Source organism: Lycium ferocissimum, chromosome 5 (genome assembly GCF_029784015.1).
Source record: "Lycium ferocissimum isolate CSIRO_LF1 chromosome 5, AGI_CSIRO_Lferr_CH_V1, whole genome shotgun sequence".
NCBI lineage: Eukaryota > Viridiplantae > Streptophyta > Magnoliopsida > Solanales > Solanaceae > Lycium > Lycium ferocissimum.
This window is the reverse complement of record NC_081346.1, coordinates 5,019,507-5,047,046: the sequence shown is the minus strand read 5'-3', so window position 1 is coordinate 5,047,046 and position 27,540 is coordinate 5,019,507. Positions and strand designations below refer to the sequence as shown.

The following is a 27,540-nucleotide window of genomic DNA, read 5'->3' as shown; positions in this document are numbered from 1 at the left end:
ATATAAATATGTCACGTGGGTACAGGGTCAGCGGTCCCATCGCTTGTTCACCAAGGCGAACCTTTCCCAACCTTTAGCCCTATTTAACCCTTTTCCTCTCTTACCCCTCTATCATCCCTTCTCTCTTCTCGAGAGCCAAAAAAAAAAAAAATCCTCAATAACAGCCGAGTAACCGACTCCGGAGAATCACAAGAACTAATCTAAAGAAAGAATTTTTGTTTTTCCTTTCAGTTTCCTCCCTGTTTTCTCGAATCAGGTATTAAACAAACATTTTCTTTAATATTTAGGGTTTGAAATTGAACCATTTTTTTATTATAGTTTTTCCGAAATTCCTTATTACTTTTTGGATTGAAATTTGTTCCAAGTACGATTCATATTCATTCTTCTCTTCAATACTTAGGGCTTGAAAATTGAACCTTTTATAGTTTTGGAAGTTCCTTATTAAGTTGTAGTTTTCTTGATTGAAATTGGTCTAAGTACAATTCTTATTCATTTTTCTGAGTGTTTCTTGTTTTCTATCTTTCAGTTGAATCGATTTGTGTCAATCTGTCGTTGGATAGGGATATTGGGTGTTTACAAGATTTGCATCAGAATATGAGCTTTCCTGCACAAAACAACAACAACAATAGAAGGAATAATAACAATAATCGGATTACTAGAAATAATAATCCTGATCAAAGTGCTGCTCGGTGGGTAGCTCGGGGATCCACTGCCACCAACACTGTTTCAGCTGCCCCTGCCCCTCTCACCACGGTTACAACCACACTTGTGACTCCTGGGTTCGGTGTAAATGGTTCAAGTTCAACTGGTAATGGAAGGGATCATGTGCCGGTTAATCGAAACCAAAATCAGACCTATGTGGAACCCAAATACAATAGGGTGAATCAAAGGAGAGAGACTGTAAATGGTTCAAGTTCAGCTGGTAATGGAGGAGGCCAGGATAATGAGTCACCAGTTCATCGGAATCACAAATATGCGGAACCTAAACACAATAGGGCGACGTATACGAGTCAAAGGAGAGAAAGCGTAAATGGTTCAAGTTCAGCTGTTAATGGAAGAGAAGACAAGGATAACGTGTCAGTTGCACCAGCTAATCGGAATCAGACGTATGCGGAACCCAAATACAATAGGGTGACGTATAAGAATCAAAGGAGAGAGGGTGTAAATGGTTCAAGTTCAGCTGGTAATGGAAGAGAAGACAAGGATAACGTGTCAGTTGCACCAGTTAATCGGAATCACACCTATGCGGAACCCAAATACAATAGGGCGACATATCCTAATCAAAGGAGAGAGAGGGGAAGGGGCAGGGAGAACCATAATCAGAGACATGGTTATCAGGAGAATAGGGTGGAGAGGCCGGTTAATGGGAGGATTAATCAAGGAGAACACAAACAGTTGAAGGACCCTAATTTGCCTCAACTTGTGCAAGAAATTCAGGAGAAGCTGTCGAAGGGGAACATTGAGTGCATGATATGCTATGATATGGTGGGGAGGTCTGCACCCGTTTGGTCATGTTCGAGCTGTTACTCGATTTTCCATCTTAATTGTATCAAGAAATGGGCAGGAGCTCCCACTTCTGTTGATACATCCGCGGAGAAGAATCAAGGGTTTAATTGGCGTTGTCCAGGCTGTCAATCCGTCCAGCTCACTTCATCCAGGGACATCCGGTATCTTTGCTTTTGTGGGAAGAGGCAAGAACCCCCTTCAGATTTGTACTTGACCCCACATTCATGTGGAGAGCCTTGTGGCAAAAAACTTGAGAAGGAGCTTCCAGGGCATGATGGTCTGAGTGAAGAGGATCTTTGCCCTCATGTTTGTGTCCTACAATGCCATCCTGGTCCTTGTCCACCTTGTAAGGCATTTGCTCCGGCTAGAAGTTGCCCCTGCGGGAAGGAAGTAATTACCACTCGCTGCTCTGATCGCAAGTCCCTTCTTACCTGTGGACAGCAGTGTGGTAAGCTTCTTGACTGTGGGCGTCATCGGTGTGAACAAACTTGCCATGTTGGTCCTTGTGGCCACTGTCAAATTGTTGTGAATGCCTATTGCTTTTGTAAGAAGAAAACAGAGGCTGTTCTTTGTGGAGACATGGGTGTGAAAGGAGATATCAAGATGGAGGACGGCGTCTTTTCGTGCAATTCAGCTTGTGGAAAGAAGCTTAGTTGCGGAAACCACGTCTGTCATGAGCTCTGCCATCCAGGGCCATGTGGAGACTGTGCCTTGTTGCCAAGCAAGGTCAGGACGTGCTATTGCGGTAAAACAAGCTTGGAAGTAGAAAGACACAGTTGTTTAGATCCAATTCCAACCTGTTCCAAGGTCTGTGGTAAAAGCCTCCGGTGTGGGGTCCATCGCTGTGAAGCGGTGTGTCATTCTGGTGATTGTACACCATGTCTTGTTCCTGTCACTCAACGATGCCGCTGTGGTTCAACTTCTCGAACAGTGGAATGTTACAGAACTCAGTCAGAAGATGAGAAGTTCACTTGTGATAGACCTTGTGGGCAAAAGAAGAACTGTGGAAGACATCGTTGCAGTGAGCGATGTTGCCCACTTTCTAATCCAAAAAAATCCGTCTCTGGTGATTGGAATCCTCATTTTTGTTCAATGCCATGTGAGAAGAAGCTTAGATGTGGGCAGCATTCTTGCGAGTCACTTTGTCACAGTGGTCACTGCCCTCCCTGTCTTGAGACAATATTCACCGATTTGAGTTGTGCTTGTGGGAGAACGTCGATCCCTCCTCCGCTGCCTTGTGGCACACCTACTCCTTCGTGTCAGTTACCATGCTCGGTTCCTCAGCCTTGTGGCCATCCAGCTACTCACAGCTGCCATTTTGGAGACTGCTTGCCATGTGCTGTTCCTGTAGCAAAGGAATGCGTTGGTGGGCATGTAATTTTGAGAAATATACCTTGCGGATCGAAGGACATCAGATGTAACAAGCTTTGTGGGAAGACCAGGCAATGTGGCTTGCATGCATGTGCTAGAACTTGTCATCCTTCGCCGTGTGATGTTTCTGCGGGACCCAGCAATGGCTCCAGGGCCTCTTGTGGGCAGACGTGTGGTGCTCCTAGAAGAGATTGCAGGCACACATGTACTGCTCTTTGTCACCCCTCTTCGTCATGTCCAGATGTTAGATGTGAGTTTCCTGTTACTATTACTTGTTCTTGTGGCCGGATCGCAGCAAATGTTCCTTGTGATGCTGGAGGTCAGAGCATTGACTCTCTTTTCGAAGCTTCTATAATCCAAAAGTTGCCTTCACCTCTTCAACCCATTGAAACAAATGGGAAGAAGGTTCCTCTTGGTCAGAGGAAGCTCATTTGTGATGGTGAGTGTGCAAAGATGGAGAAGAAAAAGGTTCTTTCTGATGCTTTTGGTATAAGTCCCCCAAATTTGGAGGCCCTCCATTTTGGTGAGAATGCAGCTGTCTCGGAAGTGCTGGGGGATCTTCTTAGGCGTGACCCCAAGTGGGTTTTGTCTATAGAGGAAAGGTGCAAGTTTTTGGTTCTAGGCAGGAGCAGAGGCGGGGTTAGCGCGCTCAACGTTCATGTTTTTTGCCCAATGTTGAAAGAAAAGCGGGATGCAATTAGACTGATAGCTGCAAGGTGGAAGCTTTCAGTAAATGCAGCTGGTTGGGAACCCAAGAGATTCATCGTTATACATGTTACACCCAAGTCAAAAGCTCCAACGCGTATTCTTGGTGCCAAAGGTTGTACCGTCAATAACATTGCTCAGCCTGCTGCTTTTGATTCTCTGGTGGATATGGATCCAAGGCTTGTTGTGGCTTTGTTTGACTTGCCAAGAGATGCAGACATTAGTGCTTTAGTTCTCAGGTTTGGTGGTGAATGTGAGCTTGTCTGGTTGAATGACAAGAATGCTTTGGCCGTGTTCAGTGATCCTGCCCGAGCAGCAACAGCTATGAGAAGGCTAGACCAGGGGTCGGCTTATTGTGGTGCTGCTCTAGTTCCTCATAGCGGTGTTGCATCAGCAGTGACATCATCCACTGCTAATGCTTGGGGAGTTTCCGGAGGAGCCAAGGATCTTAAGGGTAATCCATGGAAGAAGGCTGTAGTCCAGGAGCCTCATTTGAGGGAGAGTCCATGGGATGCCGAAGAATGGTCCAAGAATCCCACTGATTCAGCAACTCCTTCGGCCTGGAGGGCGAATGAAGCTCCACCTACTGCCTCTTCGAATAGGTGGAGTGTCTTAGAGCCTGAAGTTACTTCCAGTTTGCCCAGGGCGTCTATCACGATCAAGGAACCTGTTACTGAGCCAGAAGTGGGGGGTTCAGTTTTGCTCCCCAAACCTGGAGTCGACGATATGGAAGATGTAGTGGACGATTGGGACAAGGCTTACGATTGAGGGCGTGGAAATGCATATGTTTTTGTTGTCTAATATTTCTTCTATTTTTCTTGAAGTGCTCAGACAGGAGTTGATTTATTGATGTTTAGTAGCTCCTGTTTTAAAGGGAGAGTGCTGTTTTCTTTTTGGTTAAAAAACACAACTCCTTTAGCCTTGGTGCCAGTTTCCTCTTGTTTCCTCGATGAAGGAAAAGAATGGAGGGAAATTTTTTTGGTTGCATGGTTCAGAATGGGCAGTTGTTATAGGCTCTTGTTGGTGTAATGTACCAATTGGTCAGTTCTAAGATGCTGCTTGTACAAGTATATTGTTGTTGCCTTTGAAGCTCTTGATAGTTGGTAGTAATAATAACTAATGGGTGGTTACTAGTAAAACCCAGACTTATTGATCTTCCCTTAATATGACTTGGGTGTTGATATGATGAGCTTTTTCCTTCAACCTGATATAATGTCGATGGGTCAAGTTCAATAGTATCATTTTGGTTAAGTTTTACTTCAATGAAATGACTGCTTCGATTAGTTAAACAGACGGGTATGGTCATATTAGTAGTTATTAACTGTCAATTTCTCTACACTTCTGCGCTCTATAAAGTAATGGAGAAAAAAAAGACAAAAGATTTATGTCTCTGTCATGGTGTTACGTGTATCCTATATTTGGCGTACGTGAAAAAGAGAAAAGGAGGGATAAACACCTTCAGTATATGGCTCACTTTCGATTATTTCATAACTACGCTTCCTTTGAGAGCTTTTCTATGACCCGTTTTTCCAATGAAAGAACGAAACTAGACAACAGAAATGACACTAATGTCTAATTCAAGAGTATGACTTTGCCATAGTAGCCGTTACGAGTACTTGTCCCATTGGGAAAAACAAAGGGAAATATGAACCCAAGTTTCTTTTGAATAAAAGTTGTAGATAGATGACTTCGAAATCGTATTAATATATTTAGCGAGTAAAACTTTTATTTCCAATTGGGTTAAAAAGGGAATATATGGGTATAATATAAACATGTGTTAGTTTATTTAAGGCCTAATGCATGTACAGGCTCTTGAAGTTGACACAAATTTTCATTTCAACACTTCAAGTCATCGTTTTTCCTATTAGACACTTCAACTAATGTTAAAGTGTGTGTATTGAACGCAAAAAGTTGAGTTCCAAAAAGAAATGAGTGCATGAGTGTCAAACGCAGCACACGTGGCAATATAAAGAATGAAGGAAGTCTTGTCAGTAAGAAATTACTCTTGCTCTTCAATTAAGACCCACTACCCCTCCTTATCTCCACACTATCTCCGCCATAGCCACAAAACCAAGAGTAACCGGAAAACCTACCACCCACATTCCATAATCTAGCTGCTAAAACACCACCGTTAATCACCGAAGTCAAAGAAACTTCAACTTACTTCGAGGAAGAGCATATGCTCCAAGGAGATTAGGAATCGACCGGAATTGAGTTATTTGTTAAGTTCCTTTTAGCCTAGAGCAATTTGTCACGCTTTTCATAGATATTTGAACCATCCCATATAAATGTCGTCTCTGGGTAGTTCGGGGTTGTCAATGGGTTTATCTCAGAAAAATTAATTTGTAATTTTTTTAACCAAAGTATTCAGATTATTTTTAGCGTTCCAAATAGGATTCTTCTAGCTTGAAGTATTTAGGTCGGAGTTGGTTTCTGTGATGCAGAAATGGGCGAAAAGTGAGGATTTTGATGAGCGGAAAGAAACTGCATTTCAGATTTTTGATGAATTTGCCGGAAGAAGAAGAGCGAGAACAATGTTTTTCTTTTAAATTGAATTTTTATTTCGCAGTTGGTAATTTCAAAGCAAGCTATAGTTTGGTGTTTTTTTAACCATCAACGGTGGAATGGTGGTCTTCAGAGGTGGTGATGGTTTCAAGGAGGAGGAAAAAAGTTGCTTACTTGAATGATGATCAAGATGTAGCGAGAGAGCTGATCACGCGCTTGAATATAAGTGAGAGTTACTCTTGTTCCACGTAAGTATTTTGGGTCTAATTGACGCTCTTTGGTGGGTGTTGGACTATCTAATAGGAACAAAGATGAGTTGAAGTGTTAAAATGAAAATTTGTGTCAACTTCAAGAGCCTGTACATGCATTATTAGGCCTTTATTTAAACCTGAATAAACTTTTGTTTCCAATTTTAACCTTAATTTTATTTCAAATGTTCACCTCACTTTCTTAAAGGACTTTGTGAGAAGGATTTTGGAGAAGTGTGTCGGTTCATTTTGGTGTTCACTCCCACTAATCCCGGGATTTTTATCGCACATCTAAGTAGGCTATTATGGAAATGGAAATAAGTGCTTTGCAAAAATAATATAACAGAGGTGTAGAAAAGAATGCAAGTATATTCTGCATCTGCACTAATGTATGTACACAATACATGAACTGTTGTAATCTGTCAGTTCCTCCCTTTCCTCAACAAATACAGGGGATAAAGAAAAATCCCCAACTATAGAATCTATACATCAAATATGGGAGCAATACAACAGCTACTCGATCTGTGGTGTAACCAAAAAAAAAAAAAAAAACTATGTGGACTTTATCATTAAACAGTCGATACATTGCGAAAGGATCAATGGATGACCAGAGTAAAATGCCGTCACTTCTGCAAATAATCTTGCTTTGGCCTCAAGGATAGTAGTTATTTGCACAAGCCATCAAAGAAGTAGCTCCAATTGCTTATTTTTTTGGGGACTTCTGAAGGTTTCAGACCTTCAAAGATCTTACTAAACCTCCTCTTAGCCACAAGTCAATAATCATGTGAGATGCACTAGCTTGTCGTGTAAACCTTTGACACGTATATGCTAACCTACCACCTAAGAGAAGCAACAAATGTGGTTTCAATGTGAGCTCCAAACCGTTGCTAAAACTACTATTAATTTGATAATGTAAAGCCAAATCTATAAGGCTAAAAAACTAGTGGGCATGACATAAACTAAAACTCCACCATCTAATGCATTTTGTGGAACTCAAACCGTTACACATTTTTCCTTCGTAGAAGAGACAATAAGGATTAAAAAGATCATCACATATTCCATATTTCGATGTCTTACAGAGAAGCACAAGTAGAAACAACATAAAGCTACACCTCTGTGAACAAACCTTTCTCTAGTTTCAAACCCTTCTGATGACAATATAGTAGAAAAGTGAAAAACATCTAAAATTCTGAATCCCACAACTACGTATTGCTTGAACCTCATGTTTCTGAAACACATTCTTTCTCTAACTCTCATTATTACCTTTTTCTGTACTTTTTTAAACAACTACTCATCACACAGTGCCAGATCATTAATTCCCTTTCAGAAGCTTAGCTTCACAACTGAGGTTTCCTTTCACAAAAGTTCCAGAAATTGAATGATAGAAAAGCCTATATTCGGTGAGATGAAACAGTCAAGACATGTACCTTATCTGATCAACAATTTTTTTGCCAATGAATCATGTAGTTGGACGTGTCACTGTAGATGACCCACGTCCCATGGGCACAATACCTTGAAGGCCATCATCTATTTCTTCCACTTCTAATGAGGCTGCACAAACAGTTCAATTTGTTAATGGCAAAATGTGGATAACGAGATGACAAGAGTTGCCTAGAACACAATAATTACCCATGAGTTGAGAACTTCCTACAGAGTAGAAGGAAAATGAATAACAGGAACAACTATTACTCATTGGCCACAAAGCTTTAAAAACCGAGTGAAGAGAAACAAAAATTAGGCAATATAGCCTTTATTCCAGCTCGAAGTGGAAAATGTTATGATCAAGATAAGTGAAGGCAGCCAAAAAGAGGGCAGTAATGAAAGACACCTAAAGCAATTCAAACCCGTTCAGGAATCCATTATTTTACCAGAAACATCTTCTCCAGCCTGAGCCCCGGCGACACCAATGCAAGAGTACAAAGAGTTCTCATCTATCTTCAACTGCTCATAGGCAACATATACGTCTTCAATGGTAGCATTTTCATACAACAAAGTGAGATCTTTGATGCAAGAGATGTCCTGATAACAAACAAAAGAAAGATAGAAGCAGTTGAAGATAAAAGAATAGCGTAGCTAAACAATAAAACTACAAAGCCTTTGGGCTTCCACGTGACGTCTCTTTGATCATGGATAGATTAGTGCATTGAGAACAATAAGCCAGAATAAAGCAATACCTTCCTAGGTACAGAAGGTGCTTGCAAATGAGATAACAATCCAAGCCAATAGGCATTTGACTTAATTTCGGCTTCATGTCGCATAAGCAGTGTTCGTCTTGCCTATACAGAAAAGAAGTGTAAACCATATAATTTTAGTTTAGAGAACATGACTGGAAGAAAAGAGGCAAATTAGATAAGACTCGAAAACACTAGTCACATCAATTTTACTAACTAGTCAATCACATGCCAGAATATCAAAATTCCAGTATAAAACCTAGGGAAATGACTTGTGTAGTGGCTGAGACGTGAAACAGAATGATCTTTTGTTACAATTATTCATGAGGAGAGAAACAAACCCGGTCCAATTCCCTCGGTGCAACCCTGTTGCTATGCAGACCTCTTAGGACATTCTTGCAAGCATCAACAGCTTTGTGCACCTGTAAGCACATTTATCAGTCTTGAGAAAACAAAACTGGACCATTATATCGGCTAGTTCAAGTAGAAAAAGATTGTACCTTTCCAGGGGTTGAAGTCACTGAGATGACATACCACCCAAGCTTCAACCGGTCAAAAAGGTTAAGTTCAAATGAAACATCATATGTCAGTCCGAGAGAGTCCCTAACAGTTGTGAAAAGCCTGTACAGATCAACGTGTTATAATGTAATAAATAACATTGCAACAGAGGTAGTAAGTTACAGCAACCCTCAATATCCACAAACCAGAAATATATTAGCATTAAAGCATGAAATGTAACAGGCACTTTTTTGTGTCATCAGAATATAGTAATCCTATTAGTTTATTTGACAGCTCGGTACCACCATAATGGCAGTAAAAGTAAAGTTGCCATCAAGACATGATAATAACTATGCCTCAATCCAAAGTAGTTTGGTTATAAGAATCCCCTATATCTATTTTGCTCTACTTGGGCACAATCAGTTCGAATAATAAAAAAATTATCTCTTAAGATACATAAGGAGCTCTCCAAATCTCATACTTGCTTCTCAAAAAGAAAAAAAAGTCTCACAATTATCGTACAGACATACAACCTTTTAAACATACTAAAAGACCCCTAGTCAACACCAATCACAAAACACCACTAACGTGTAATCCCAACTAGTTGGTATCACCATATAGACCTTTTGCTTCAGCTATGTTCTGTTCTTCACTAGGTTAGCATCAATTCCAAGATATTGCACGTCTTCTCATATAATTCAAAATCAAGAGCAGGCAAAAAAATTAGCATTGTTAAAAATTAAAATGAGTAAACAAAGTATTATTTCATAATCTACCTGGAGTTTATGATCTCAGCCAATAGACCCATCGCAATGGCAAAAAACAGAGGATGGTTACGGATTCGTCCTTGTAGGTTCGTGTCGCTTTGTTCCAACTCATCTGGAAAGAAATTCACTGGTTTGCATTATGTTGATGGCTAACACTCTATACCATTCATGCAGCAATCTTTTATTTATTAACTTCTTCATCTTTAGGAAGTTTTGCATACTAAGACTGATGTATGAGAATTCGGTCTGAATTATGTCAATGCAGAACCTTGTATATCATGCATGTTGTACCATGCATTAACTAGTTCATCTATAAGGACACGTTAGTAAACTAAGATTTGCAAGAACAGCAATACTACAGCGGACTTTGAACCAATGTAGTCAAAAGAATGGCATGTAAGGATAAAAAGACAATTAGTCAAAAGTCAAGCAATAACAAGTCAAGGAAAGAGTCACTCACTAGTTCCGCAAATGGTTATTACATGCACATTAGCAGAGTAAATAAGCTTTTCAGAGTGGAGGGCAACTAGGAAATCACAACTGCCGTAGACAATAATATTTTATTTTTACCAAATAACACCTTGAGTTTCATCTCTATTTCTTCCACACTTCAGACAGCGGTGTTCTTAACTCATCTTTCTTTACTACCCACTTTTTTAATATTAAACATATGAAAAGTTCAAACTTATCCTCTTATTACAATTTTGTTCAAACTTATCCTCTTACTACAATTTTGAGACACAAGCTTTGATAGTAACATAGGCACTTATACTTTGAAAACTACAGAAACCTTGATCAAAATTCATAGTGAAGATCATAGCGTTCATATATCATGCTTTGATAAATTTTTGAGTTTCTTTCACAAACAGCAAGCGACTGAATGAGACAAACACACAAAACGGAATGCGGAATTCTAGTGTGCTTATGAATCCACAGAAGAAAGAAATGCAGTTAGAATGTCCATCGCGACCATCTATCATGATGCTTTTATGAAACGTCGTTTTTTTCAACCCTAGACGTGCTACAAAATCAGATTAAAGAAAATCTTCCGCAACCCTGGGGATTTTATCAGATTACATTTATTTTTCATCAGATTATTTTGTTGGGATAAGTTCAACAATTTGACACTTGTTGCAAAAATGAATCCAAGTATATGGTGAAAACACTCACGGTCATTTGCAGATGGATTGACAACAGACTCAAAAAGATCGTTCCCCTCAAAAGTAAATCCCCAGCGGTTAGGTGCTGGGCCAGCAATATAAGCACATGCTCTCTCATCTGTATCCTTTAAATATACCTGGCAATAACCAACGAACTTCAGTACCAACGAACTTCAGTTTAAAAGGAAAATGAAGGAATGAATTGGAATTATAGAAGTATGAGACATCTTAGGCCCACAATAGAATTGAGATTTAAAACATAGGATTTTAACATATATAACGAGAAGCCATCTACAGCCAAGATGATCATCCAAAGAAAGACAGAAAAAAAGAGAAACAATCTTTTCTTACTTGCTGATGCTGCAAACTAAAGGGAGCAGCACTAAACAAGATTGGGCTGTATTGCTGTGCTTTCTCAAAACCTTTTGTTGGTCTGACAGTTCCCAAGTAGTCAAGAATGCATGACTCAATATCTTCCTCTGAGAAGTCTCCAACCATACTCACCTAACAAAAGACAATTACAATCAAATGAAGAGGAAACACAATCAACAGACATGGAGGTACTATGTTCAAATGAGCAGAACAACAAATTGACCAAAAAGATTATCGAAATTCTTTTGTACAGAAGACAAAGCTCACCTCCATGTTGTCACTGACGAATTGATCCATTACAGCCGCTCTTACGCTTTCCAGATTTAAGTTTTGTAATGAATGTGGAGTTGGCTCAACAAAGCGTTCATCTCCATTTAGCATAGCTAGCATGAGCTTATGGGCAGTTGAGCGTTCTAAACTCTTAGGGATAGAACGGTAATATGACATGTACAACTGTTTAGCTCGGTCAAATGCATCATCCAGCCAAACGCTATGCTGCATGTCATGCACATTTAACTTAAGTGAGAATATTGTTTAACAACACAATAGCAAGTTAGTGTTCTCATTTGTACAGATGACTAGCACACTGGCCACACACAACTTGACCAGCAAATCATAACTTTGAACATCTCATCGCAAAGTTTCAAGTTAGAAAACAAAGCAGTCCTGATATAATAACCCAATAATTGCAATAAAACCTTGGCAACATTCCATGGTAAACCATAAATTGATTTATCATTTTTCATCTAGGTAATGTCAAAAGGTTTGGGGGAAAACAAGTGGGGGATGATAAGCAACATTGACAACAACTGCAGAAACTGTATTTTAGTTTTAATAATGGTAGTATGAACTACTTAATATGTTCCCTTTGTTGAAATTACCTCAAGCACCATATGAAGTAACTGGAAAGCAGCACGCATTGCATTGTCCCATGGTAAAACGGAACTCCATGCAGATAAATTCTTCTGTTGACTCCAGTGAGCAATTTATTAGGTGATTCACACAGAAAAGCTCTACCTGGAGACACATCGCAAAACACCAAAAGAGTTGACAGATGTCATTCCAGACAATGTGTATGCACATTCAGCAAAGAAGTTAACTCCATGGCACCCAACAATACTTCCATGGCAGATTCAAATATGTGATCCTAACCTGTTCTCTTGAAAAGTTTCCAACACGGCCTCCTTCACTCAGAGTACGAACACCCACAATCACGGATCCCTTTTCATGAGAACTTTCAGCTGCCCGTCCACCTCCAACAATAAGTCTCATCACCCCACAATTGGCTTCATCTTTTGTAATCTATCAAATTACAACTAAAAAATAAGAAACTAGAGCAACTAGCAAGCAAGAAAAACCAAGAAAACAGGAATCTCTCTCATTTATTTATTTTATTTTTCATCTGGTTGCAAGATCTCAGATGTTACTCAACCGTATATCAATTCCTCTTTATTTGGGTACACCAAAAAATGACCTTATGAACTTGATTGGAGGAATTAAAATAACCATAAACATTGGGTAATGTTAAAATTTCAAACTTTTGAAGGCGATAACAGGACAAACCCTAGTGTCAAAATATAACTTGAACATGGTACAGGGCCATACCTTATAATTTATAGGAATACCATTTGAAAGACGTCTTTGAACGATCCCAGTTTCATCGTCATAGGATTTAGTGACATTTGAATCTGTCTCCACTGGGAGAAAGGATGGACACCTCTTACACCTCAGTTCTTCAAGTTGTTCTGATGTGATCAACTCTGTAGGCACCTCAAGCTGAAAACATCAAAGAAGAAACAGTTAATAGTCATCCACGAGTTGTCAACAAAAAAGCCTCTACCTTGCCTTTACAGATAGAAAAGAGTTTTAGGTCAGAAAAAGAAAATAAAAATTCATACTACTTAAGACTTTGTTAAGAGAATAAATTTGAAGTAAATTGCAGCAGTTCGGCCCTGAACTATCAGCTAAGAAAGCAAAGTGCTCCGTAAACAAAATAAGTGACTGAAAGCAGTTAAAAGATGAGAGAACTTAGAAAATCCACCTCCGGCTCTGGCTCAATTGGTTCCTTCAGACCTGATTTGATAGCACTTGTAATCTCCTCTGGAGATATTCTGAATTCATCTTCTCCTCCTCCTTCAACATGCACCTTTGTTGGAACACATGCAACAATTGCTGCAGGAAGTGGTGCTGATGGTTTTCCAAAATCAGAAATATATTCCAACACTTCAGCACCAGTGGCATTTACCTGAAATGTAGTTAGGTAATAGAAAATATTGTTAAGAACTTCAATCACCAAGAAGCAACAGTTTTGAACACTCAAGACATATCAAAATATGGTTGGCGCCATGGACTGAGTAGCATATTGATCAGAGATTAAGAGATCATCTACGTACCAAAGGAGCAAATATATGCAGGTTCAGCAAGTAATAATAATTAACGTATATTCATCATATAAACCTCAAATAACTGATGAATGCAACATGTTGGACTGATATGGAATCTCCAAGATAATCTCTAAAAAGACAATGTGGAGAGTAGAAGTCCACTGCAAGTATAGAAGCACCAATTGAAGATTACCTCCTCCAAAGTGATTGTTCCGGCAACAGCAAGCAAGCTTTCATGCCCTTGGCTTTGATCCATAACAGTATGGCCAAGTGCATCACTCTCCATAACAAAATCCAGATTATCCACTGATGAAACATTGTCGATCATAGCAGCTAACTGTTCACTATCTTTCAGCAAGGCATCTGTATAACGAGCTAACTCACCCTTTGTGACACCGAATTCTTTCAGCCTTCGGACCTTCATCATATATAGGAAAACATCATCAAAAATGAAGAAAAATGATAGGCAAGAAGACGAGAAGAGTAGGATATGATCAGCATAAATAAAAACGAATATCCCCATCAGAACAAATGAAAAGAGAAGAGGCATCAAGGAATTGCAAAGAGCAGCCTTGATCCATTTTTGAAGAAAAGCACAGAAGAAGATGCAAAGGAAAGATATAATTGTTGAAGTGTGTGACCATCTCATCTAAAATATTAAGTTGTTGAAGTAGCAAACTTTTGTTTACTTAATTATATCTCCGAGACAACCCTTCATGTGCGGGCTTAATTCTTTTTCATGAACCAAGCACGTATAAATTATTTTTAATAATGGGTAGTGGTGAGACTCAAACTCAAGACCTCTACCACCTCTGAGACCATGTTGAAGTGTGTAACCATCTCATCTAAAAGCCTAAGCTTTAGAGAGAGCATACTTTTATTTACTTAATTATATCTCCAACAAAAACGAACATCAGCAACATCATAATCAAGAAGAGTACAATGGCAACAAGGAGGATAAAAACAAATTATCAAGAGAAAAACTGAAAGCAACTGCTGCACTGAAGCAAATAGCAGAACAAACCTCCTGCACAGCAACTTTGATTGCATTCTGCCAATTTTTAGGTTCCGCAGCCACTGTGAGAGTGGTCACAGTACACCCTTCCCTTCCAGAGTCACTATGATCCAGTTCAACTGAGGTGAATGGAGGATTTGAACTCTGAAAAGTTCTTCAAATTAGCAAACAATAAAATTGCCGAAATTGAATTTCAACTGTTAGATTGTACAGAAGAATCACCCGGCCCCCACCAAAAAAAAAAAAAAAAATTAACTAGCACAGTTCTCAGTTTGTAGATAGGAAAGTCTTCCTTGCAACTCTAGTGTACTGGACATACAAACTTCTCGGGAATAGAAAAAACTTTTAATTCAACAAGATAGTACCATGCAGGAAACCAAAAATCGAAAAGCACAAGTAGTACTGGGAAGGTATATGCCTTTTTTCTGTTTGGCCGTTTAGGTTTCTTTTTAAGGACATATTGTCCTTAGCCATGTCGTCCTCTTCTTTGCTCTTCAATAAATCTTTTAAATTTAAGCATAAATAAATAAAAACTTGTACCAAAAATGAATCTGCTCAACTATGGACCATTGGCAAAAAAAAATTATGGAGTAAGTTGTTACATTGCTGGCATCAAGAAGATGCAACGGTTGCAAAAGAAGTACTGTTAGCTCCAGTAGATTTGTCTATGCTAGAACAGGGAGCTAACAAAATCCATAAGGGACGGTGGCTGAACAAAAATATACAGTGGCTGAACAAAAATATGTGAGCCTATGCTAACACAGTGAAACTGTCAGCTCCAAATAGAAGTAAACAGTTCTATGTGCAAGGAGCTCACAAAATCCAGAAACTGTTCTGGGATATTTACAGGGGAAAGTTTGGCCATTCGCTAACTTTGAAAAATACATAAATAAAACAAGGATGAGGCAATGGTTGCATTATCAGTCACCTTTCTTCATGTTTAATCAATGATTCTCTTGTGGTGAACCCATTTTGAAATATCATAGCACCAGTCTCTTAGCTAATTCAGCACAATAAAACTTTTAAGAATCATGTTTTAACCCATTCCACTCCAACAAATCAGCTCATTGTGTTAGGACCTTCTCCTTCTAGATGATGAAAGTGAAAGAAAAAAGTAAATCCCCTTGTTTCCCATCAGAAGTAAATGCAGACAAATAAACTATTTTTCCATGTTGAATAAAGCATGAAAGAATTTAAAGAATCATATTATAAATCATCACGTTACCTTATAAAGAATATTTACATTAAAATCTTTTCAATTAAATTGTGAAATCTATATTCTTCTCTCTTTTTTTCTATTTGGACAAGTTACATTGAATTTTACATTTTTCTAGACAGAGTAAACCATAAGAATAAGTATACAAGCTAATAAATATTTGAGGCGTGACTGAAAGCATATTTTTAACATCATATGGTAAAATGTAACTGAGGGTAAGAGGAAAAAGAGAAAAGGATAAAAGGGAGACAAAAGTACATAGATGCACCTTGTAACGAGTGTTGATGCGGAAATGTAAAGCAGAAAGAAATATCCTCTTCATTAGCACATTCCTCAAATCACCATATGTTCGGACCTTTTTCACGGGAATCTAGGTAAAGAATAATAATAAGAGAAAAAGCAAATCAGAAAATGCAGATACAAGAACGAAGCTCATATAGGAAATTGAGAAAAGACCATGCCGGGAAGAACGAACATGATATAAACCCCAGGCACCACCATAAATGAAATGCATATTGCATAATTTGATAAAACGATTTGAGATGGATAGAAAAATATCAGTTTCACATGCCATATCAGAGTGAGATATGAGATCTTATCATTCCTACATCAAAGAGGAGAATGAATATTGCTGGGATGGCTGGTGAATCCACCCTAAGGGTGAGAAGGTAACATGACTACGACTTGTAGACAAATAACAACAAAATCTGAGTCAAAAACCAAAAAACTTATTGCTACAGCTGGCACCACCCTTAACCCACCAGCTCACCGGCCAAAAAAAAACTGAAAGATAAAGAGGACAGGGTGTTAGACTGTCTGATCGTTGCATAAAATCACAATAGAGAACACCTGCAGAGCTTTACAGGTTGAAGTTACACCAGGGGAAGATGAAACAATAATTTCCACACAAAAGTGACTTTCTTTCATTTACCATTCAATATATGGTCATGTCCAGTGTGATCAGTTAGGAAGCTACAAATGGTTAATGGAGAAATATAGTAGACACGAGTTTAACACAGTATTAGGTCCAGTATACCTTGCAAAACATATTAATTGAGAAATTTTGTAGTAACTCATGCTGAAATATCTGTGGTGTTTTAGCATCATCGCTGTGTCCAGGAAGAGACCAATTATGCTGAACCGGAGGCCGCACTGCATGCCTCTCCTTCCGCAACGCTTTGGACTGATCCAACGAAACAGATGACCTATCATGCGTGGAATTGCTTGAGAGTCCAACTGTCAGCTTGGGAACCAGAAAACTAGCCATTGCACCAAAAGCACTTGGATTAGGTGCTGAATTAGACTCATTATCCATTTCGGTTTGCCCAAAAACATCCTGCAGAGAGACTCTTCTGTAAGTACTAGATACAGTTGCAGGAAACCTCTATAAAATGACAAACATTCCCGTGTGCTAAGGAACATACTTCAATATGGTAAATGGTCTGTGAAATGTTATCTATATCTCCCACAATGTATAAGGTGGCATTTCCTGGAAAGTACCAACGTTCATGAAATTTTCTGATTTTATCGGCATCCCATTTCTTGATCTGCTCTTCCAGCCCAATTGGGAATCTTTTGCTCAGCTTGTTCTCGGAATGCAAGTGTTGTAACAACTAAGATCACAAAGCATGGGAAGATATTTTTATTTTTTTAAATTAGTATGAGAAGTTCAAACTAATGAATTACATAAAAACAAGCAAAAAGATGATTATGATCAGCTTGCTAATTACCTGGCAATCAACACGGTATTCTATAGTATTCATCATTTGTAGCTCTGACAGTATTGCACGTCTTTCTTTCTCAACTCGCGAAGAAAGAAACTTGGGATGGAAAGCGATCTATATTTTTCAAAAAAAAAAAAAAAAAAGTCAAAACGATCAGCCATAAGCTTTCTTACTAAGTAAGCCCAAAGGGGAAGCACACGTGAGGCATGGGATTTTTCATACGGTCAGTTTAACTGACACAAGATTCTAGGAGAAGCGAAGATTGCTGCAATCAAAGAAGCAAATGAAAAGTAATTACTAGTAATACCTCATTCAGAGCATCTAGGACCACTGGAAGACAATCGCCTTCTGAGCCCTGGAGAAAGAAATTTTGATCAATCAAACTCATGTGGTGCAAACTAACTAAAAGCAACAAAAATAATAGGTGGATCACATAGACATTACTTGAGATCACACTGTGAGTTGTTACAGGTGAAAAAGCATTAAATGGAACAACTTTGTCTTCATACACTTTGCAAGTCTACCGAAATCAGCATTGACTAGGTCAATCTAGTTGGTTATGTTACATATGCATGTGATATAATGCCTCATCACAAGAAGGCATTAACATTCTTGAATTCTGTTTCTTTCTATGACCTCTGTTTTCTTTCCTACTATTATCTTCTCTTTGGAACTTTAGATAGGATGAAGTTAGTTACGGGGCGTTAAACAAAAAAATACGCCGATCGGGCATACTATGTGTAATGATTCCCCCATTCACGATAAATAAAAAGATAAAAAGGAAGAAACTGGTTACAGGTGTGAGTACTGTATTTATGAGATCATCTACTGTTCATGAAATAAACAAGCACAAATTCAAAGGCATAATGACATGATAACTAGGCAAACCTTCGTGCTAGTGGGTGAATGGATGTGGAACACTGTATGATGAAAATCTGTGTAGGCATTTGATCGTGCCCCAGTTCCCAAAAGTTTCTCGCGCTTCTTACTTCCGAGAAAAGCAACATGTTCAATCATGTGGGCAATTCCTTGCTCATCATCTTCCTCATCAATTGATCCAACATGAACTTCCATGTGTGCTTCAAATCTGTACTTAACATGGACTAGATTAAGCAGCGGATAAGGAGAGACTGAGGGAATCACATGATTGTTTTTATAGCATGACAATAATCAAATTTACTTTCAAGGGGGGGGGGGGGGTGACCAATTTTTTATGCCCTTAAAGCGGATAGTCTAGGGTTGTAGAATGTATGTAACTTCTATTTTTGACATGGTAATCTGCTCTGATGGTGCTCAAACCCACATCTTGAGCCGAGGGTCCTACGGAAATAGCCTCTCTACCTCAACCAAGGAAGGGTAAGGCCTGCGTACACCCTACCCTCCCCAAACCCCCTAGTGGGATCATGCTGGGTATGTTGTGGTTGTTGTTTTTGGTGACTCAAACCCACAAACTTAAGGTTGGAGGTGGGAGGTGCTTTCAATTTGAGCTATCCACTCTTGTCTAGGGTTGTAGAATATTTTAATTTGGTTAAATTGGTTTTGGTCAATTTGTTTTTTAGATAATTTGATCTAAGAATGCTCACCTCTCGGTTTTCCTTTCAGCGGCAGTTTCAAAATCATCACTGGATGTATTTAAAGATCAATCCTATTTCATATATTCTTCTGGAGACTGCAGTGTGATTGTACAGTCGGGATAATTCGAAAGATGATGGTGGAAAAGTTAAGGTAAGATTAAAGGAAATATGGTGATAAATGGCCACACAGACTGCTTAATTAGTTTCCAACGCTAACTTGGTGTGCTGTTATAAAATGCCTTAATTTAACCAAAAAATGAAAGGTTAAGAAAATAGATATTGACAATGTGCTTCTCCCAAATTCAAGGAGAAGCAACATCCATAAACAGTGTTGATTCACGGGGGAACACGAGATTTTTGGAATCGTAATAACATAATGGAAATATCTTGATTCTTTCAAACATAATAGGAACATGCCTATTTGGAGGAACTTTATTAGGTAGAATGAGGTAGCGAAGTCCATTTTTGAGCTGCCCTCTGTGCAATTTCGGGTGACATGGAAGTCCAGAACTCAAAAACTGTTCAAACTCTGCTCTCTCTACTTCAGGATCAAGCATATCAAATCCTTGTTTCTCTAAGACACCATCTGGCCATGCTGTACCTGCTGCATGAGGTTCATCTGGGCCAACAGTTGCCCGTGGAACCTCCAATTTTTTGACCTGGAAATGATATTCTATGGCCGATGAAAACTAGGCAAATATAGTCGAATAATTTGAATTTAAGATGCAAAGCTAAGCAAAACTGCACCTTTTAGTTCTTAAACTAATGTTAAGCAGCAAAGAAATAACAAAATAATACTGCAATATACATATAACATATCATAGATTAACAAGCCCAAAACATCTCGGCATGCAACATCCTTATAGGAGCACCAAAAGAGTTTAACCAGAGATAAGACAGTGCTTCGCTCATTCTTCACATGGAAAGCATCAACATCTACTGATCAACATTTGATTGAGCTAGTCAGTGCTGCATGAACTGAACATGTCCCCTATTTGCCGTCATCATCATGATAAGAAGAATTGGGAACATTTTGGGGATTGGGATCTACTATTAACAAACTTTATCCATGATCCTTTACAAATTGACTTCTTCACTGTAAACCATTTCAAATCCAACCAATAATCTCAATGCTAAAAGCGAGGTCAATAAGACAAGCTCAACAAGTATCTTATCTAGAAAAAAAAAAAAGATCCTTAATAAACCCTGAAAAAATTTGATGGGGCACGTCAACAAACACAATTGCAGATTTATCAAGTGTTTAAACCACCATATAACAACTTACAGGCCACCACGAATACTGCTGAAGGCTAACTTACATTGGCACGAGGCTGCTTTGACAGATGAAAGCTAGACTTGTCAAGAAAGACTCCATTTTTCGGTCCTTCGACAAGAATCTGTTTGGTTTGAGGATAAAGAAAGCACGAAACAGGCTGCCTCCGATTTAATATATTGGCTCTGTTTAATTGCTCCACATTCTGATGAAGGCATCTTCCCTGCACATTCTGCAACTTAAGAAAAAGAAATTAACAGAGCTGATAATAGATTAACAGAGGCAATGTCAGAAGGATGCGACTAAAGAATTCAATCAAAAAACAAAAAAAGAGACAAAAATTAACCAGGAATCAATAAAAGAAAAAATATACATTCATTTCCCTCAAGTTTAAAATATTTTGACTTGTCTTCCATGTCCAAAAGTGTTTACAATCATCTTCATTTTCATTTCAGAGTACATGTCATATAGTAAGCCACTTTCACTGAGTAAGTTGGACGAGCAGCCCTCAACCCAATAAATTGACCAACCTACTGCAAGACCAAGAAGAAGCCAAAATGGTCTCAAAAGCCTTAACCTGGCACATATATCTCCAGCTGCTGCAGTTTCTGAACTTTTCTTTTTCTGAGAGGCAAAATAGGCTTTTATGAAAAAGAGCCATGAACTTGTGATGCCTAATAAATAATTAGGCAATCATTATAATTCTCCGGCAATGATAAATTGACGCACTAATCATTATATCCATCTAAACATTTTTTTGTTATTTTGAAAGTTAAGTATCAAAAAAATACAGAGATCACTATACACATGTTGTACAGGGAAATCAGAACTATCAACCTCGTAATGAAACTAAACAACCTTCAATCACATTTCATTGAAGTCAAGATAGGAAATGACTAATATGTTTAAGGTTGTGGCCTAGTGGACAATGAAGTAGCAGGAGGACCATGAGGTTTCATGTTCAATTCTCAGCGGAGACAAGAAAAACTAGGTGATTTCTTCCCATCAACCTAAGTCTTGGTGGGTAGAGCTACTCTACACTTGTGCTAAGTGGAATAGTCGAGGTGCGCCCAAGTTGGCACACACACCCCACACTGTCATAACAGAAGAAAAAAAAAAAAAAGTACACAATACAACATAGAAAACAAGGTCTATCACTTACCAAATGTCCTAATATTCACACTATTATCAAGTTTTGGACCTCAAAACCTAGGAGTGGGCATTCGGGCCATCGGATTGGATATGAAATTTTCGGTTTGGATATTCGGTTTTCGGATTGAAAAAATTACAATCCAAATCCAATCCAAATAAGTTCGGCTTCGATTGGATATTTTAAGTTCGGTTTCGGATTATTCGGTTTGGATATTTCGGATTTTTGGATTTGACTCTTGACTTAAGGCAAACTTATTAGGAACGAAATTCATGTGTTAGTTCCACAGAGGTAAATCTAAATCTTGCTCAGTAAAAAAAGCCTTCCAGTTCAAATTAGTATTAACAAATCCAAGTCATGTCCAACATAGTAAATTCATACCAAATAAAAGCATTCTGGAAAAGTGAAAATGAACAAAATAAAATCTAAGTAGTCATCTGAAAAAATAACAAAGAACTCTGCCGTGGGTGACGCTAACATGAGACTTTTAAGACTTGAGAAATAAGAAAACCCTGTATTATATTTGATAGTAGAGAATTGTATATTGGATTAATATTTTAATAGGTACGGCCTTAGGTACTAATCTATTGGACCATTAGAAACTAGACTTATTAGTACTGGGCACATATGATATAGTTAGAGCTAGATAAAAGGTATAAAAATTTCGAATTTTCGGATATCCAAAAATCCATGGTACTAAATCCATATCCAACCCGAAATCCATAAATTTTAAAAATAAAATCCGAAGTCCAATCCATAATCCAAATATCCAAACCAAATATTTTAAAAGATCGGATTTCGGTTTGGTTTACAGGTTGGCCCAAACTGTGCCCACCCCTATCAAAACCCCACCAAATGCACATGTATTGTGTTCCAAACAATCAAACTTTACAATTCAACCGGCTATTGCTGTGTAAATTCTCTATCTTTTGCTATATCCCTTGTATACGGCCAGAATTTTGGTCATATTTATGAATGAAAATACACTTACTTGATCAAAACAAAAAAATCAACGCCCCCAACCCTACGAAAATAGTGGACTTAGTTTGCTTGGAGCAACTCTAAAACTTGTTCCTCAATCTTTATAACCCTTGGATGCAATTTATCTATACTACAAACCAGCTATTGCTTGCAACCAGCTATTGCTTGCCCATTAATATTGAAGCAAAACAAGTCAATTGACAAATACAAAAGTACCACAAAGAACAAGAAAGACTGTGATACCTTATGTTGGATAAGATAAGCTCGATTTTGAGATTGCCTACGAGAACGCAACTTAATGCTCTTTTTCCTATTAACCCAATTAGATTGAGATGCTACCAACGAAGATGAGGATGGGTCACTATATAAACTCTTGACATGAATTGGAGCAAGAACAGGCTTAGTATTGAATACAACGGATGTTGCTTGCATATTTTCTTCCCAAAATATTCAATTTCTTGAGAAATTAGGGTTTATGGGAAGATGAGAGATGAAAAATGAAAGTCGCTTGTAGAGAGGAGAGTGTCAACACTGTGAAAGAGAAGAAAGTTAAAGATGAGCCTTTCGTTTTAACGGTAAGTGTTTGGAGGGTATGGTTGAGGAGAGTAGGCGGTGTGAACTGTTAAGTGGTGACCGTTTGGCCAAGTTGGCTCAGATTTTTATTTTTTTTCTTGTTTTTTCATTTTATTGTGAAAAAACAAAAAGAATCAACATTTGGTTTGATGGATTGAGTACGGCTATTGAGCGAAAATTATGGTATAAAATTTGATATTGTTTATTTTGTCTTTTGAATTAGGTATAATTATGTATGGTCATTTGAACCTATGACACTAGAAATAATTTGAATATTACTAAGCGAAACATTGCGTTTTGCGTTTGTTTAAGGTATTCGGCAATGATTAATATATATCGTAAACGCGAAAATCTATCTCATATATACAATATAATTTTTTAACGAGGGTGTACGAGTGAACACCCTCCCCGCCCTCTAAATCCGCTCCTGATTATGTATATAACTTGTTGTATTTTATACAAAATCAATGCAACAAGAATACATATAATATAATAATTTCACGAGTCACGGGAAGGGTTATGCACGCGTATCTTATCCCACCCTGGGGATAAAGGGGTTGTTTTTTGATAGATCATCGGCTTATTGAATATTCATAGCCCAACGTTGATTTTGAAATAAATTTCCAATAGACCGTCGAACACAGAAATTTTCGTTTGTCGAACAACGATTCTCAAATAAAGTGAAAAAAAATGAAAACTAACGTGGCCAAACGGGTCCTAAGCACGTGCGAACCTACTAGCCCTACACATGCAGATGAGAAAACAATCACGGGAGCGGCCTCTCACACGCACACATTTACATAAAAAATAAAAAAAAATAAAAAAGAAGAAGAAGAAGAGTGCAAAAATAAGATTTAATTGAGTCGAGCTTACAAATCGAACATATTTGAAAAGTAATTTTTTCTTCAAAGGTGCTTTCAAAAAGTATTTTTGGTGAAAAACGGTTGTGTTTGTCCAATTTATTTTAAGCGAAACTTTGAACAGGCATTAGTGTTTGATCAAACTTTTAAAAGTGCTTAAATGTATTTTTCTCAAAAGTATTTTTCAAAAGTCTTTTAGGCAAAGCTATTTTTTTAGCTTCTAAAAAGCTGCTCCTGCTTTTACAGAAATGACTTATTTTATAAAGAAAGCAGCCCAAGCACCTCGATTTTTTTTATTTTTATTTTTTTAAAAATAAGCACTTAGTGGAAAAAATAAGTACTTTTGGGGAAATATAAGCTTGGCCAAACAGGCTATGAAACCACAACTATCGTCATCCGGGTTTTTCTAAGGGAAATGCGTATATGACATATAAATCGCATACCATGAATTAGATTATCGTAAATACTGTGATTTTAATATATTTAATTAAGTGAAAAAATGTATAGGAATTAATATCACATTATTACGAATTTCGGGTTATATATCTTTGCTTCTCGAGAGATTTATCGATTATAGAAAAATTTATGTGCTATTACGAGCGAGCCAAGTGGTGATGAACCCCCTTTCACGAAAAAATTACACTATATACGTAAGGTTAAAATCATTATTTATGTATATGTAGTAGATGTTGAATCCACTTGACTTTTTCGTGTGCTTACTTTCTTTTATATATTTTTGAACCCCTGGGTAAAAAATCTTGACTCTGCCATTGATTATTACTATTCAATATGTGTGCAAGATGCATCGATCTACAAGAGTTGTAGTCAGATAAATAGAAATTTCTCATCCTTAATCAGAAGTTTCAGGTTCAAATCCTGCGATTGGAAAAAAAAAATCTAGCCAACACTTTCCTCTTTAGTAAGTCTTATACCATGGCAATTTAAATTAGTACGGTCGATACTTTAAATAAGTAGTGAATACGAATAAGAGACTAGGAGGATAGTGCTTATATTCTTCAGTGTGAAAGAAGAAAGCGAGATACGACCCTCTAAACTAACCACCAAACCTATCACGAAAGCAAAGACAACTATCCTTACCAACTAATCGTTTATATATTCCGACTATACATCTTTCTCACATTTATGATCGTGTTCTCGGTAAGTGAATATGCACCATGTCATCTAATCACCCCCACGACACACGCACAAATGTGACCCTACGTATCTGTCTCACTTGCCAACCTCTCAAACCTACTCGCTAGGGGCATTTTTGTTATCTCATAACTTCACGTATAAACCACCTTAACCTACGGCTTTCCTCATCTTGACCACCACGGGAGCCACTTCCGCGCCTTTTCCGGTATCATTACCTAATCATCACTCTGTATATCTTTCGCGCATCAATCTCGGCGTTCTCATTTTCCCAACTACAATTCTTGAATTCTCACTTGTAGAACTACGGATTACATGACATAATCATTGAGTTTTAGTCATAGAACTACGAACTTCATTACCTTTTCATTGGGTTCTTATTTATAAAACTACGAACTCCAAGACTTTTTCTTTGAGTTCTTAGTTGTAGAATCATAAACTCCATAATAATCACTAATGTGAACTCCAGTAAAATATATTGAAATTCAAAATTTACATACGCGTATAAAATTTAAGACAAAAATTCTGGGTTCTAATGGAGTAGTCCTTGGGAGTTAATAAAATTAGTCCATGTTAAGTTTCGTATATGAATCACAAACTTAGGAGTACCGAATAATGGTTCTAAAATTTTATTAGCGGGGATCAAGATTTTAACGATGACACCAAAAATTTCTATTTGTGCAAATTACCGAATTTCTAATTAACGATGTAAAAAGTGGCTAGTTGTCCATTTAGCCATACTGAGATTCACGTATCGGGCCCTGTGATTTTAAATCTGCAAGCACACAATATCTCCTGTAACCCATTTGTCTGACCATCAATATCCATTGATTACATTTTAGGGCATTTTTGGATAGTACCCGAATAATTGGAATTGGGTATAATTACACAATTTGGCCTGTTTATTTGATCAAATAATTACTTAGTTAGGTGGAAATTGGTATGCAATTGAAGGGTATAATTACACTCTCCAATTCTCAAGGAGGGGTTGAGGTGAGTAATTACACGCTGTAATTACAGGGTTGCTTTTAAGTGTTTTTACTTTTATTTTTTATTTTAATTTATTTTAACTTTTATTATTTTAGCTTCTTTTTTAATTTTAGTTTTTAATTATTTTTATTTTTAGAATATGTTTTTCTTTTTTATATTATTTATCTTTTATTCTCAACCTCTACTTCTTGAGATTCCATGTAATTACTCATTTTTTTTAATTCATTTAACTAACTGTATTATTATTCTGATTTTTGAAGCTACACCTCCCGCATTAGAAAGAATGAGTCGGTAACAAGAATAAACTTTGCATACAATGTTATTAAATGAGCGATGTTATATTTTATATTTTCCTTTCTTTTAAATCATAGTATTTATTTAAGTTACATTGGAACTTCCTTATGTAATGTTGAAATTTGACATGAGAGTATTATGTTAAACTATTTTTTTTGGATTTTGAATTTAGGTTATATTTTCGATTTTAATTTATTTGCTTTAGTATTATTGACTTGTTATTTCACATTGCATGCTGTTTATTTCAACTTATAGTTGATATATTTTTTGTTTTGTCAAACATTTGAATAATATTATGTCATTTTATTTATAAATATCAATATTTTTTTTTCTCAAACATTCAGTCCATGATGTTTTCACAAAAAAGTCTGCTTTTAATTTTATAATTAATTAAAATATTATTAATTTGAAAACAATATATAAATTATTTTTACAATATTAGTTATAAATATATGATTATTAATTAATATATTTTCAAGAAATAGTGTATTGTTAAATACAGAATTTAATATCATCTATAAAGAAATTTAAATTAAATTAACTGTGTAATTACACTAGTGCAATCAAACAGTACACTTGTAATTACACTGTAATTACGTGATGACAAATAAACAGATCATCGTAATTACTTGACTGTGTAATTATTATGCTGTGTTATTACTACCCTAGTAATTACACCAATTCCAATTACCGGGTGGCTTTCCAAACAGACCTTTATTGCCTCTATATTTCAAACTAGCAATATATGGTTGTGTGATGCATAGGTCAAAGATGTTTATTCACTTCAATTAGCAGCATATACAAAAAGTATTTTATGTACCATCACTCTAGTTATAATTAGAAAATGGAGTTTAAAAAATAAAAACATATGATGGAATTAAGTCTTTGAGATGGAAAGAGACGGACTTTTTTGTCATTGTCATGACAATGAAAGTTGTTCATCGATGTGAAAAAGAAAATTAGAAGAATACGAGGAAAAACTAATATTTTGATTCTAGATTTTTTCTTTTTAAATTTCTTATATGTATACCGACAGATTGATATCCATCTC

The 27,540-nt window shown here is 37.2% G+C and overlaps 2 protein-coding genes across 3 annotated transcripts; one reads left to right on the top strand and one right to left on the bottom strand.

Annotated features, from left to right (window-relative positions):
- Positions 1–124: 124 nt before the first annotated feature.
- Positions 125–4,768, top strand: LOC132055578 (NF-X1-type zinc finger protein NFXL1). Of its 2 annotated transcripts, none has more exons than XM_059447469.1 (2): positions 125–256; positions 527–4,768. In XM_059447469.1, the coding sequence occupies exon 2, from the start codon at positions 595–597 to the stop codon at positions 4,348–4,350; it is 3,756 nt and encodes a 1,251-aa protein (XP_059303452.1). In that variant the 5' UTR covers positions 125–256; positions 527–594; the 3' UTR covers positions 4,351–4,768. The 2 variants fall into 2 exon arrangements, with proteins under 2 accessions (XP_059303452.1, XP_059303453.1); XM_059447470.1 differs by having other exon boundaries at positions 128–256; positions 561–4,768.
- A 1,918-nt stretch (positions 4,769–6,686) lies between these two features.
- LOC132055577 (stromal processing peptidase, chloroplastic) lies at positions 6,687–23,256 on the bottom strand. Its single transcript, XM_059447468.1, is given in 27 exon segments — positions 6,687–7,175; positions 7,763–7,886; positions 8,204–8,354; positions 8,510–8,611; positions 8,848–8,928; positions 9,007–9,127; positions 9,781–9,883; positions 10,942–11,068; positions 11,283–11,435; positions 11,571–11,798; positions 12,185–12,233; positions 12,235–12,320; positions 12,456–12,605; positions 12,909–13,079; positions 13,345–13,548; positions 13,881–14,105; positions 14,712–14,846; positions 16,187–16,288; positions 16,955–17,254; positions 17,343–17,531; positions 17,649–17,756; positions 17,950–17,997; positions 18,531–18,729; positions 19,634–19,875; positions 20,536–20,727; positions 22,864–23,108; positions 23,139–23,256. Coding segments are annotated over 25 exon segments (3,747 nt in total). The 5' UTR covers positions 23,053–23,108; positions 23,139–23,256; the 3' UTR covers positions 6,687–7,175; positions 7,763–7,794.
- Positions 23,257–27,540: the final 4,284 nt, after the last annotated feature.